This window comes from Scophthalmus maximus, chromosome 2 (assembly GCF_022379125.1).
Source record: "Scophthalmus maximus strain ysfricsl-2021 chromosome 2, ASM2237912v1, whole genome shotgun sequence".
NCBI classification, from domain to species: Eukaryota; Metazoa; Chordata; class Actinopteri; order Pleuronectiformes; family Scophthalmidae; genus Scophthalmus; species Scophthalmus maximus.
The window spans coordinates 26,176,107-26,190,000 of record NC_061516.1 but is presented as its reverse complement, the minus strand read 5'-3'; the positions used below and the strand labels follow the sequence as shown (position 1 = coordinate 26,190,000).

General features: G+C 48.0%; 1 protein-coding gene across 1 annotated transcript in view; it reads left to right on the top strand.

Annotated features, from left to right (window-relative positions):
• The window catches only part of LOC118301259 (A disintegrin and metalloproteinase with thrombospondin motifs 2), a 17,028-nt gene extending 3,301 nt beyond the window's left edge, over positions 1 to 13,727 (top strand). The window contains exons 3-25 of the mRNA XM_035626577.2: positions 2,144 to 2,348; positions 3,980 to 4,071; positions 4,169 to 4,252; positions 5,795 to 5,878; positions 5,952 to 6,105; positions 6,194 to 6,299; positions 6,646 to 6,789; positions 6,908 to 7,040; positions 7,983 to 8,096; positions 9,133 to 9,278; positions 9,359 to 9,448; positions 9,611 to 9,693; positions 9,788 to 9,921; positions 10,146 to 10,269; positions 10,443 to 10,523; positions 10,606 to 10,769; positions 10,876 to 11,035; positions 11,129 to 11,261; positions 11,362 to 11,572; positions 11,824 to 11,953; positions 12,072 to 12,146; positions 12,277 to 12,424; positions 12,593 to 13,727. Coding sequence (XP_035482470.2) covers positions 2,144 to 2,348; positions 3,980 to 4,071; positions 4,169 to 4,252; positions 5,795 to 5,878; positions 5,952 to 6,105; positions 6,194 to 6,299; positions 6,646 to 6,789; positions 6,908 to 7,040; positions 7,983 to 8,096; positions 9,133 to 9,278; positions 9,359 to 9,448; positions 9,611 to 9,693; positions 9,788 to 9,921; positions 10,146 to 10,269; positions 10,443 to 10,523; positions 10,606 to 10,769; positions 10,876 to 11,035; positions 11,129 to 11,261; positions 11,362 to 11,572; positions 11,824 to 11,953; positions 12,072 to 12,146; positions 12,277 to 12,424; positions 12,593 to 13,424 — 3,627 coding nt within the window. The 3' untranslated portion in view covers positions 13,425 to 13,727. The remainder of the gene's footprint in view (positions 1 to 2,143; positions 2,349 to 3,979; positions 4,072 to 4,168; positions 4,253 to 5,794; positions 5,879 to 5,951; positions 6,106 to 6,193; positions 6,300 to 6,645; positions 6,790 to 6,907; positions 7,041 to 7,982; positions 8,097 to 9,132; positions 9,279 to 9,358; positions 9,449 to 9,610; positions 9,694 to 9,787; positions 9,922 to 10,145; positions 10,270 to 10,442; positions 10,524 to 10,605; positions 10,770 to 10,875; positions 11,036 to 11,128; positions 11,262 to 11,361; positions 11,573 to 11,823; positions 11,954 to 12,071; positions 12,147 to 12,276; positions 12,425 to 12,592) is intronic.
• Positions 13,728 to 13,894: the final 167 nt, after the last annotated feature.

Genomic DNA, 13,894 nt, shown 5'->3' with positions numbered 1-13,894 from the left:
AAAATACCATATCAAAAATAATAAAACGACAAAACCGTCCAGAAACCTTCATCATCTTCCTGTGAAGAAGCTGCTGCTCCACATGCTGATGGAGGCAGATGTTCAGACAGTCCGTCTCAAACCTCATCAGCACCGGGGAAAACAGATTTGAATCCCGGTTATTTGATTAAGCAAAACCAGTTCACTCACAAATTAAAGACAGAATGAAGGAACATAACAAAAGAGGAACATGACCTTTTCCACTTCTTCGCCGCAGAGTAGAACTCGGTGAATAGAAACAAGTAGATGCATGTGAGAGCGGAGGAAGAGGCCAAACACTGCGAACCACGAAGGACTGAACCCACTTTACCTCAGCGAAATGAGTTTACCGCCACTTCTTACAGCGTGGGCAGCGCCGGCTGATTTCATCCAGATGTGCAGGACAGATGAGAGGAGTTTAAAGTGGACGAGGAGGAGGAAGGAAAAAATAACACGAATATTTTCCTGCTGCCGTCGCTGACGGAAAACTGCAGCTAAAGCAGCGACTGCTGATAACACAGGGTCAGATTATGGATTATATGTGGACACAACGAATAAATCATGGAGCAGAATGAGTGTCTCCGTTTGTGTTTTGAGTGACGTGACTTTGTTCCGCTCAACTCTTGGTACAGATCACGTTTTTTTCCTCTCTGGCGAGTTTCTGAGTTTGGTCGCAGAAACATTCGCGTCATTCGCGCGGACGACGGGAATATTTGCCCGTTCTTCCCTCGACAAAACCTCTTCTGAACAAACACACACACACACACACACACAAACACACACACACACACACGCGCGCGTTGAATGTAAAAAAGTCAGACAGGAATGCACACAAAGCGCATGTGCTAGCTGCGGCTAAAGCTAGCGTCCAACTTCCTCGCTCCCTTTCTTATTGCCAAACCTTGGCAATAGCAGCTCGTGTCAAGAAGCTGAGGCTGCACACACACAGCGACAATGGTTTTATCCTCCGTTTCTGATACAACGTCAAGACGTCCAAATGGCTGAACTCGTCACTCGACCATAGAGCGAAGCCAATGAAGAAACCTGCGTCGTTTTCATTTCATTTCGCTGCGCCGTGACCGAACAGCAGCTGGAGACACAGTGGACAGTTGGAGTCTGTCGGACCATTTGGCAGATCATTAGCTACAATGAGACAACAGCTAACGTTAGCATTCAGCCACTTCGAGCTAACAAGACTATTTGATCTTGTCACATGACACGATGTGAACGATGTCACTGCACCTCTGGGACACATTTATTCAAACCTGGAGGAAAAATGCACTGGATGCAATGACGCTAGCGGCATAACGTTAGCCCTTCGACGTGCCTGACATTAATCTATAGTGTAACCTTGCAACATGGCCTGATGTTCCTTCCAGATGTGAACTGTTCACTGTGTCCTCCGCTGCTGATCAGTCATGAAGCATTAAAAAAGGAAAAAAGTTTGTCGGATTCTGTTCATAACGGCGGCTGATCTTCACACCGCGAGAGGGACGTCAGAGGAAAATGAGGAAAATGGCCGCCGCGCGAATATGGCCGTTGTCGAGGCTGACTAGAGGAAAACTGACTGTGGGTCAGTTTCAGATGGGTCAGGTGAACAGTAGATCAACAGTAGATTAACAGTAGATCAACAGTAGATTAACAGCAAATTAACAGTAGATCAACAGTAGATTAACAGTAGATTAACAGTAGATCAACAGTAGATTAACAGTAGATTAACAGTGGATTAACAGTAGATTAACAGTAGATTAACAGTAGATCAACAGTAGATAAACAGTAGATCAACAGTAGATCAACAGTAGATTAACAGTAGATCAACAGTAGATTAACAGTAGATCAACAGTAGATTAACAGTAGATTAACAGTAGATCAACAGTAGATTAACAGTAGATTAACAGTAGATTAACAGTAGATTAACAGTAGATCAACAGTAGATCAACAGTAGATTAACAGTAGATTAACAGTAGATCAACAGTAGATTAACAGTAGATCAACAGTAGATTAACAGTAGATTAACAGTAGATCAACAGTAGATTAACAGTAGATCAACAGTAGATCAACAGTAGATCAACAGTAGATCAACAGTAGATTAACAGTAGATGTCGCTCTCTGTGTCTCTAACCAGGCAGGGATGATCCGAACAGGTCGGGAGGAGTTTTTCATCGAGCCGTGGGACCGGAGGAGGTCAGATGGAGGAGAAAGCGAGGAGGAGGAGGAGGAGGAGGAAGAGGGAGGGCGACGGCACATCATCTATCGCTCCTCAGCAGTCAAGAGGCAAGCAGCTGTCAATCAAGCAGCTGTCAATCAAACTGCTGACGACTTCCTGAGAGGTAAGACGCACAGAAAACTTCACCTTCTAACTCAGATCTGAGGTCGTGACTCGTACGTGACCTGATGACTCCATAACAAAACGCGATTCATCCGTCCCTTATCTATACGACTTTGTATATGTTTCATTTAAGTCCACGGACGCTCGTCGTACCTGAACTCACCATGATGACATGTTCAGTGTATCAGCTCTGTCACATATTAAAGTTCACTGCCAAGCTGTATTTCATGACATGTTGTGCAGCGCTGGGTCACGATCCGAAGAAGAACCCGTCACATTTTGGGGCGAATCGGATAAACAGGCGGATTCAGGACTTTTCTTTAACATGGCAGGACAGATTAGGCGTCATTCGAGTTTGTAGTGAAGCACATTAAAGCTGCAATTCGTTTTATTCACGTTCATTCATGTTAACGAACTTCGGTTCCGCAATCTCCAGCGTCTCGTGGGCATTTCATATGTTGTAATTGTGGTTCCGATTGATTTATATTCATTTGTTATCATCTGTACGTACCAGCACTGAACTGAACTGAACTGACTTACGTTGTTTTTTTTTACAGTGTGGTCTGTTGAAAAATCCTTCATAATATCTGCTGAGTTGTTTCTGCAGAAGGAAAGAATCAAACTGAAAACACTGAAACTGTTCCAGGAAACTTGGCAGAGACAACGAGAGCTTTACAAAACACACACACACACACACACACACACACACACACACACACACACTGCGACGTGGCAGTCTTGAGTTTCCGAGTGTCAGATTCTTGGAGGTTTTGGAGGTTTGGCCTCCGAGTTGACTGATAGTTCGTCTCCCGACTCGTTCGTTCTCTCGCTCTCTGACTCTCTGAAATCTGTTTGTCGTCACAACAACACCAGCCAATGAGGAGGAGGGAGTTGCATTTCGCCTCAGGTCACCTCAGCCCGAGCCTCCGGCGGCACGGTGTGACCTCGCCGTCGCCGTCAGACACAAACACGCGTCCGGGAGTTCAGACCAGAACAGCCACTGCTGTTGTTTACAGAATGAGAAACATCAGTGGGCGATGTGAGAAGCAGAGACACCGTCACACCTGGATGACAAGAGAAACTGAAGCTCCATCTGAATGCAGGAGGTTCCACTGACGACAGTTAGTGTTTAGTCTGCGTGAAAACGTTGGATAAACTCTGTCTCGTCCGACTTCCAGTGTCATGATGGATGGAAACGTGCTTCGGTCTTCGTGTGACAAACACAGTGTGTCTGCAGGTTGTTACACTTTGACTTCGCGCCCTCTCAAGGAACCAGGCTTCAGTCTGTGTGATGTCGAATCAGCAGCCGCGGCCAGTGGAACCAATGAGAACACAGAACAACAGTATGTTAGTGCTTCAGTGTAAAATGACTTTGACCCAGCGATTCATTCTGCTTCCCAGTCACTGATATATTTAAACAAACATCTGTTTCTGCCTGTCCTCGGGTCACTGAAGACTCATCTGGTTTTTAACTTTACACCAAACCATGTGATCCACATCTGAGGAGGGAGGGACACACGGCGACTCTGGAGGTTATGAGAGAAAACCAACATGTCGGTACTGACACCGACACAATGCTTAAACCAAGACTTAGACAATTGAAACATACGTTCTTCTCTTGTTCGTCTCCAGTTCCCCTTTTAGGTTCTCTGGGCCTGTGGCAAACATTTGGCTCATCCCGACGACGGCGCTACATAGAAGAGGCGGAGCTCTTCAACATCGAGGTAAGTGCACAGTTCGATATAAAGGACGATGAACCGCTGAATGGAGGGTTTACCGAACGCTAACTGCCCCCGTCGCTCTCTGTCCCTCCTCCTCCAGGTGTTGTTAGCGGTGGACTATTCCGTCCTTCTCTTCCACGGCCGAGACCACATTCAGAAATATCTTCTGACTCTGATGAACATAGTAGGTGCAGGCATGAATCACACAGAATCTTCTGTAGAGGTGAATATGGTCTAGATGATCTTTGTTGCCTCGGTTGTGAGTCGTGGTGAGTCTGGTGTGGCCTGACGATGGACTCGTAGACCCAGCAGAGTAAAGAGGCAGTGTAACTGTCAGAGATACGAGGTTTATCTGCTTTCATTCCTTTACCATGAACAGACCCACACCATGTGACACTGACCTGAAAACACAGACTGCACAACATTATCCCGAGCTGTCAACCTCTCGAGTGGGAATCCCAGGCACTCCTGAGCTTCTCGGAGACCTCAGACCTGAGCCTGAGAGATGGGTCAGGCTTCCCCAAGCCCTTCCAACTCTGTGCGCCCCCTCCCCCTGTGGACAACAGCCCTTTCATACTCACCCCCCACATGAGTTCTTGCCTCTAGAACCACAGAAGTCTTTCTGTCCTGCACATGACTCTGAGGTCTCCTGGAGCCTCCTCCTTCAGTCGCGTGACTTCCTTCACAGCTTTTGCCAACTTGCCGGCCACCAGTCCCCTGGGATACAGGAAAGGTTCCCCCAGAGGTGACAGTTTACGTCTTTACAGACAGAAGCCTCAGCCAAATGTTCCCAGTTCATAGTTTGTGGAGAATCTCATTTATTTAGGCAACTTCATCAGCAGGAACAGTGGGACGTCGACACAAAACTGGAGAAAGTCAAGGGTGCGTTTCCCATCTCTACAACATCTGGAAGTCCGAGCATTGCAGTGTGTAAACAACAGAGGTCCGTCCTGACGTACAGCTGACAGGAAACCAAAGCTGATATGAAAAGAACGGAAGCAGAGAGTGCAAACTCTCTTCTGGTGAACTCAAAGATTACTCATCTTCAAACTTGGCAGCGCCACAAAGTCACATTCCCGGTTCCAGTGTCTTCAACGTGTAACAAAAACCTCTGTTTTCCACAGCGTTGTATTGACCCGGGTCTTTGCACATGAAGCAGGCGACTGACTGTGTTATCTTCTTTGCTCAGTTTGGACGTAGCTTTGTCGAGCTAAGTGTGTCCAGTGTTTGTTTGATTTCTCTGTCGAGCTCATTATCTCTGGATGATGGCGTGCGAGGTGAGCCCTCATGTTTCGTATTGTATTGCATGTGTCAAATCAAATCCAGGTCCTTCACCCCTAGAAGTTCCACATGTTGCCATGGATATAGTAGAATGGTGGACTCGGGCCCCAGTGTAAGTTTGGGATCAGCTTGGTTTCGGCCCTGTGAGTCAAGTCTAGTCTCCTTTGACCTCTTCTGCCATGTCTGGACCCAAGAGCCCCAATTTACATCTTTGCCACAAGGCCATTGAAGCGCTCTTTGTCTGATCTCACACCTGGAACCAGTTTACCATGGTGACCGCACCTTTGGACCAGTGCTGTACAGAAAGTGACATGGACCTCATTCCTCTGCCACAAGAAAGGTTCAGGAGGACCGACGTCAGATTCTGAAGACGGTGCTTAGATGACGTTCTGGTATTTCTTAAAATGTCCGCTCCACAGAGAACCTCTCTCTCTCTCTGTTCCAGGTTAATGAGATCTATCAGGACCATTCTCTGGGCGCCAACATCAATGTTGTGCTGGTCAGAATCATCATGTTGTCTCCATCAAAGGTATCAAACTCCAAAGTTTCTCAAAATAAACTGTTTTAAACAGTAAAACAAAAAACGAGTGTCTGTCCGTCAGTCCCAGGAGCTGATCTCTGTGGGGAACCCTCAGAAGAGTTTGGAGAACGTCTGCGGTTGGTCTTATCTCCAGCAGAGGGAGCAGAGTCACGCCGAGCAGCACGACCACACCATCTACCTGACCCGGCAGGAGTTCGGCCCCTCCGGCATGCAGGGTACTGCAGCTAATGCTACCACCGCTGCTGCTGACCAACATGTCCCCGATGACCCCTGACCCTCTGACCTTTGGATGTGTGTCTGCAGGTTATGCTCCTGTCACAGGAATGTGTCACCTACACCGGAGCTGCGTCCTGGTCTTGGAGGATGGATTCTCCTCGGCCTTCGTAGCGGCACATGAAACAGGACACGTGTGAGACGCACAAACACACAAACACTCAGTGCTTCGAAATGTGAAGGGTCAAAGTCAGAGACAGAAGAAATTCAATGAGAGTAGAAAAAGTAGAGATTCAATGAATTTTTGAATTTCAAAGTCTGGTGAGGCGACAACATGACAATGTCTCTGGACGACCTGATTCTTACCACAACATAGAAATTTTACTTTATTTTGAACATATTGTTGTCGATAAGAATCTGAGGCAGTTTGACTTCATTACCTGTCTGTTTGTCTGTCTGCCTGTCTGTCTGTCTGTATGTGTGTCTGTCTGTCTGTCTGCCTGCCTGTCTATCTATATGTGTGTCTGTCTGTCTTTCTTCAGGTTAGGTATGAAACATGATGGTGAGGCGAATGATTGCGAGGACGACGTGCTCCTCGGCAGCATCATGTCTCCGCGGGTTCAGGCAACTTTCCATCGATACCACTGGTCCAGGTGCAGCTGGAGGGAGCTGCACGAGTACCTGAAGTGAGTCCTGCACATGGAAATTATGAGACTAGTAATAATAACAATAAAAAATTAATAATTAAAATTCAAGGTAAAAGTTTCTGACAAAGCTGTCCCGTCCGTCTCTCTCTTCTTGCAGCACCTACGACTGTCTCCGTGACGACCCTTTCAACCACGAGTGGCCGTCTCAGCCTCAGCTGCCGGGGTTCCAGTACTCGATGGAGCAACAGTGTCTCTTCGACTTTGGACCAGGATACAGTCTCTGTACCGCAGTACGTCTGTCTGTCTGTCTGTCTGTCTGTCTGTCTGTAACCTGATCATGTGATGAGAGGTGACCTTTGACCCCTCACTTTTCATCGACACTGCCGGCATGATGAAACGTGTTGATTTGCCCACGTCCCCCTGCTGCCGAGAGGATGTAACTGCAGGGCCAAAAATGTTTACTAATCAAATCGATAAAAAAAAACTTTTATTTCATTAAAATGTTCAGAGCAGTAGGCCTAACATTCGAATATTTTAAAAATTATTTTCAGAACATTCAGTGTATTTTCTATCCGATGCACAAATGTAGAACGTGACGTCGATGTGACGTTAGACACAAACTGAGAGGATCACAGAGCTCAGTGGTGACAAAAAATTATTCTGATTTCTATAAAGACCTTGACGTCAGGTTTGTTGGCTGTTGTTGTTGTTGTTGTTGACTTTGTTCCATCAGTGCCGACTCTCAAGGTTCCAGCATGTTAAAACCAAAGGTGTATTAAAGAAAGAAACAATGTGACACGTGAACGAGCAGTTTCGCTGGTTTTCAACGTGTCATTTGGTGGAGACGACGGACGAGCAGCAGTTTTCTGAGGAGAACGGCTCAAATGGATGTAACATACTGAAATGAAGACGTGTACAGATGTTTTCAGGGTGGAGACCAACATCTGTTCAGGAGGTTAACTGCGGGGTGACGTCAGACAGGAGGCATCACACGCACACGTTAATCCGAGTCTGACTCCTTGTTTCCAACATTTCAACATGATGATGAGATTGTTGTGTTTCACTCTTTCAGCTCAGTGATTTAAAACATGTTTCCACACATGGTCTTTTAGTGACACTTCTTCTCTTCATGCCTTTACTGAACGATGTTTTTCTCTTCTCGTTTCTGTCTGATCTTCAGGATTTATGATTGGATCATTTGTCTACATATGTCCTTGTGTGTTTGTCTCCAGTACCCGAACCATGAACCCTGCAAACAGCTGTGGTGCAGCGACTACCACAACCCGTTCTACTGTAAGACCAAGAAAGGTCCGCCTCTGGACGGCACCAGGTGTGGACTGGGGAAGGTGAGGACACACACCGAGGTCATGGAGGGTTGAAGGGACGAGGTCTGATTTGTCCCAGATGAGTCTTTGGGATCAGACGCGGCAGATTGACGTGATCTGAAACGTCGCAGTGTTTTCGTTTGTCAAGTAACGAGTATGTACACGCTAAAAACCACTGATCCATTTGGGGTCAGTAGATCACAAACCAAAAAGAATTATTTTCGTTGTGTTTTTACGCTGCAACCAAAGTAATTTATCGGGTAAAGCTGTGTGTAATATTTAGAAGAACTTATTCACAGACATTAAATATATATTTCCATAATTATGTGTTCATATATGTATAATCGCCTGCAACAAAGAACCAATCTTTTTTCGTCAACTGTGAATGAGTTAAACATAGTGACATGAAGTGGACCTGACCTCCGTGTGAGTGTCCATGTCTCTCGCTACGTCGTGTTGAATACAGTTGTTGCACAAATTAATTTTTAAAGACGCTGCCGGAAACCGGAAATGGAATCAGCGGTGCGCCACCATAAAGTGTCCCCTGTCTGTCGCTCAGTTGGTTGCGGTTTGCAACTTTACCACCAGATGCTGCCAGAAAATTTAAAAAAATACACACTGGGGCTTTAATGATAAAAGTTCATAACGTCAGTTTTCTCTGCTGATGATCGAGTTAGAACATGTGTCTTCTCTCAGAGTGTGAATATGTTTCCATGGTAGCAGCTTACAACTGCATGTTGAAGGAAAGTATTATAAGATATAAGATATAAGACCAATCATCCAGATGGTGCCGCCGTAACATAGGATCAAAGATGCAGTTTAGGAAAAGGCCTGATTGGATTGACTTGAACTTGAAGCCTCTTGGACCAACAGTCCCCCATGATTTTTGCTCATTTGCATACAGAGTCAGTTCTCCTGAACTGACTCTGATCATGTGATGAAGAGGAGGCTGACGATGACATCACTGACCTGTTCATTTATGTCGAATGAGCCTCTTTCGACTCCCGCCTCTGTCATAAACTAACGTCTCCGTGGTAACACTTGTGTCTCGTTGAAGCACTGTTTCAAAGGTTTCTGCATAAAGTTGACCCCCAACCTCCTGAGACAAGATGGCGGCTGGGGGACCTGGAGTTCGTACGGCAGCTGCTCCAGGACCTGCGGGGGCGGCGTCAGGTTTCGGGCCAGGCGCTGCGACAACCCGGTGTGAGTGAGCTCGCTGTCAGTCGTCTGTGTCGCAGAATCACACGCACCAACCAGAGACACTAACCTGTTGCTGTTCTCAGTCCAGCCAACGGGGGGCGCACCTGCTTCGGAAACAGCTACGAGTTTGAGCTGTGCAGCCAAGAGGAGTGTCCGCCGCTGACTGACTTCAGGTCAGTACATCGACGCTCTGCTCGCTCTTCTTCTTCGCGGTCTGAGTCCGGCCTGGCGGTAAAACGCCACAGGATGTGATGGAGGAGGCGTGTCATGACACAGACGTGTGTGTGTGTGTGTGTGTGTGTGTGTGTGTGTGTGTGTGTGTGTGTGTTTTTCAGGGAGGATCAGTGTAAAGTCTGGAATCCATTTTTTGAACATGAGGGAAAGAAACATCACTGGCTGCCGTATCAACACCCAGACCGTAAATATACACACTACACACACACACACACACACACTTTACACACAGACAGCAGCTCTGTCCTAACACACACACGTGACCCGTGTTTCCGCAGCTGACGAGCGCTGTCGTCTGCACTGTCAGTCCGAGGAGACGGCGGCGGCGGTTTCCATGAACAGAATGGTGCATGATGGGACGCCGTGTTCCTACGGCGACGCCTACAGCGTGTGCGTCCGAGGAGAGTGTGAGGTCTTTATTGTGGCTTTTACTTTTTTTTTCCCGTGTGCTAGACTAGCTTTAGCATGAAACACAGCGTTAGTGTAGTTTGTTGCTCTGCAGTTTGTCGTCTGTTTTGTCCTGTAAAAACCTCTTGCACAAAATTGTGTTTCCTCCCTCCTATTACCTCACCTTGTGTCCTGTCCTGTCTCCTTGCCTCCTCCCCTTGCGTCCTCGCCTCCTCTCTCCTCCTGCAGCACGTGGGCTGTGACGGACAGATCGCCTCAGACCGACAGGAGGACAGATGTGGAGTCTGTGGCGGAGATAACTCCAGCTGCAAGATCATAAAAGGAAACTTCACCCGCAGCACAAAGAAACCAGGTGTGAACAACATCTGTTTTTTAGCGTTTCCTCGTGTTCCTCGTATGAGATCAGGGAATGTAACAAACGAAAAAAGCGACCGTGGACGGGTGGTGCTGTTGAACTCATGATCACGTTCCTGTTGGAGTTTTAATAACTTATCGATGGATTGATCCATTTCTTCAATGACGCAGGTTACCTGAAGATCCTGGAGATCCCTAAAGGAGCGCGACACCTGCTGATCCAGGAGTTCAAGGGGACTCCTCACGTCCTGGGTAAGAGAGCAGACAGGTGGAGATCCTCTCTTCCGACGTGACAATCCTCTGCGGCTTCTTATTCTTCTCTGTACTGCTGCAGCGGTGAAGAACCTGGAGACGGGTCACCTCTTCCTCAACGATGAAGACGAGCTCCCAGAATCCCGTGTGGTGATCGAGAAGGGTGTGGCCTGGGAGTACAGTAACGCCGAGGAGCAGGAGTCCGTCCAGACCACGGGGCCACTGAAGTACGGGGTCCTGCTGATGGTCAGTCCGCCAACGGGGGGAGTCTATATCCAATGTGTCCACATTGTGTCTCATTAGAAACTAGGAACAAGAACAAACTCCGCCTTGCTGTGTTTCTGTGCGTCAGGTCCGTTCCCACGGCGACTCCAAGGTGACCATATCCTACAAGTACATCATCCAGGACCGTCTCCGGTCCTCGCTGGAGTCCAACCTGGTGCAGGAGGACACCATCTTCTACGAGTGGGCGCTGAAGAAGTGGTCCATTTGCTCCAAACCCTGCGGAGGAGGTACGCAACACTGCTGCCAGTTGAAGGCCTGTTCTTTTGGCTACCTGGGTAACACCCGTGTGTCGTAACAAACAAGTGATCTCTGGTTGCCAGGGAAACAGTACACGAGGTTCGGCTGCAGGAGAAAGGCTGATGGGAAAATGGTTCACAGGATGCTGTGCTTCAACATCAACAAGCCGAGAGCCATCAGTCGCAGCTGCAACACGGACACGTGCAGCTCGCCACGGTAACGCATCACCATGGTTACACGTGTTGACAAGTGTTCATTTTATGTCCCACATCAGGGGCCACGTGGGTTTATTCTACAAATGTGTCTGTCCCCTCAGCTGGGTGACGGGGAACTGGGACGACTGCAGCGCCTCGTGTGGTCAGAGTGGGTGGCAGCGTCGCTGGGTGAGCTGCCAGCAGGAGTCCAGCAGGGGGCAGCAACAGCGCTCAGTGCACAGCAAACTCTGTCTTGAAGACCGGCCGGATGGGAAACAGACCTGCAACCGTGTCCCCTGCCCCGCGGTGTGGCGAGCCGGGCCGTGGACACCGGTACGCAGTCTCCCTTCTTCTTCGTACACCACCTCGAACCTTCTGCCTTGCAAATCCTCTGGACACCTTTGATTCCGTCCTTCCTAGATTTCCTCTTCCTTCCTCCTTTCTGCACTACCTCTAACTCGGTTGGTTCAGGTCCACCTGACTTTCTGCTTTGGGTCATAACCCGAAAGCTTCGGAGCGACTTCCGCCTCAGGATGTTCTATGAATAAAACCACAGCGTCTGATCGGTGTCTTTGTGATTGTAGTGTTCGGTATCTTGTGGAAACGGGACTCAGGAGCGTCAGGTTGCGTGTTCGAGTCCTGGGGGTTCGACTGGAAACTGCAGTTTACCTCGACCAATCACAACCCGCAGCTGCCAGGCCCCGCCCTGCAGTGGTAGGCATCGACACCTCGCGTCCTAAACATTTGTTTACTGAGGAGGGCATGGAGGATGCTAGGAGTTGTAGTTTGTGTTTCTCTGCTAATTGTGTTTGTGTTTGTCTTGCTGCTGCAGGCGACCAGAAGAGTGCCATCATCCGGTGGTTGTCCAGGTCCAACGCAAACTTCACAGCTCCAAAGATCTCATCCAGTAAAACACCCCCTCAGGCTTCTTCTCTCTCTTCCTGCTCCTAAAGACTAAAGATGATTAATGACTGTATGTTAAGATGATTACATTTCAGTCAGAGTCAGAGTTATGATTGACAGTTTTGACTCTGCAGGGCAGCGTTGCCGTGGTGACCGGTCTGTGTTTTGTCGGATGGAAGCGTTGAGCCGTTACTGCTCCATCCCTGGATACCGGCAGATGTGCTGCAAGTCCTGCAGCGAGGGAAACCTCAGCAGCGTGAGCCCGCCGACTGCCAACAGCAGGTCAGTGACTCGAGTTTGTTCTGGAATCATTTTTGAGCTCTATTGTCTGTTTATTTCATCAGAACAACAACAACAACTACTACTTGGGATGCAAGCTACATTTAAAGATTGAAAACAGAAACGTTGGACAAATTGACTCATCTTTGTTTGTTTGTTTTTTTGTCCTAGCTCGTGGATTTCCACCACGGAGACGATCACCTCAGCGTCCACCTCCACCTGGTCTGACAGCAGCCCCATCGCCAGTGACATCATCAGCACTCCACCTCCCACTTTCATTGTGACTCCGCCCCCTACCAGCAGGAGCAGCACCGACTTCGTCTACGTGGAGTACGAAGACTATGACGAGTACTCGTCCTACGAGGATCCTTCAGTTCCATCTGAGTCTCCGGATATCATTCCAACTACGAGTACTACTACTACTACTTCTTTTACTACTACTAGTACTACTACTACTACCACTACTACTACTAGTTCTACAACTACAACAAGACGCCCAAGAAAAACTGCTCCAGCATATCTATTCAAAAAGAAAACCACCACTACCAAACTGCCTTCTGCCACAGTTCCCATGGTAACTGTTGATGGCCCATTGCCGTTGCAGATCCGGATGTCTGCCGTCCCAGAGTTTCCCATAACATCAGCTGATAGCGTCACTGCCACATCTTTACCAATCACATCATCTGGGCAGCAGAGCGTTCAAACTAACTTAAGTCTGACAGAAACCAAACCGGCGCCGACGTCTTCGTCCCCCTTCTTCCCGCTCACGAGGAATAAGGAGAACAACTCGGTGGACGAGGTCTCGTACCAGATTGTGGGATTGGACGGGGACGTCGCCAGGGGACAGCAGAACTTCTTTGTCCCGCGGATGCCGCCGTTCCGCGAGCGAACACAAAACAAACGCATCCAGGAGCTTCTGAACGAGAAGCGGCGAAAGGATCTTCTGAAGAGACCAAACAGGAGCAGAGCGAGCCGGACTGACAGGAAACAGACGGGATCATAAAAACACTATTATAGGTTTTCCCGATATCGCATGTACAGCTTCTCACTTTCTGCTACCGTTAACGACCTCTGAACAGACACTGAATCAGACTGCAGAGCAACAACAAACAGCTGAGGAGGTTCTCCCAATGTTCCCTTTGTGTTTCCTGAGGTCACACTTGTTTCCTCTCAATAAAGAAAACTGCCTCCAGAGTCGTCATTGATGCTTGAAGGTCCTGTGGACACATGTCGAGGTTTCGCTCGTTTTCACACTTATTTGTACCAAATATTTGTGTTTCTAAATAAAGTCTCATCCAGCTGCTGATGTCGCTATGACCATCTGTGAACTCCTGAACGAGAGCACCAGCTCACACCCGATTCATTTTGTCCCTCAAACCTTTTCTGTTCTGGTACTTTGTCCGTGAGATTTGTGTTTCATTTCAGACACTGACGTACCTGAATGAACTCGCTGCACATTGTTTGTTTTCTGTT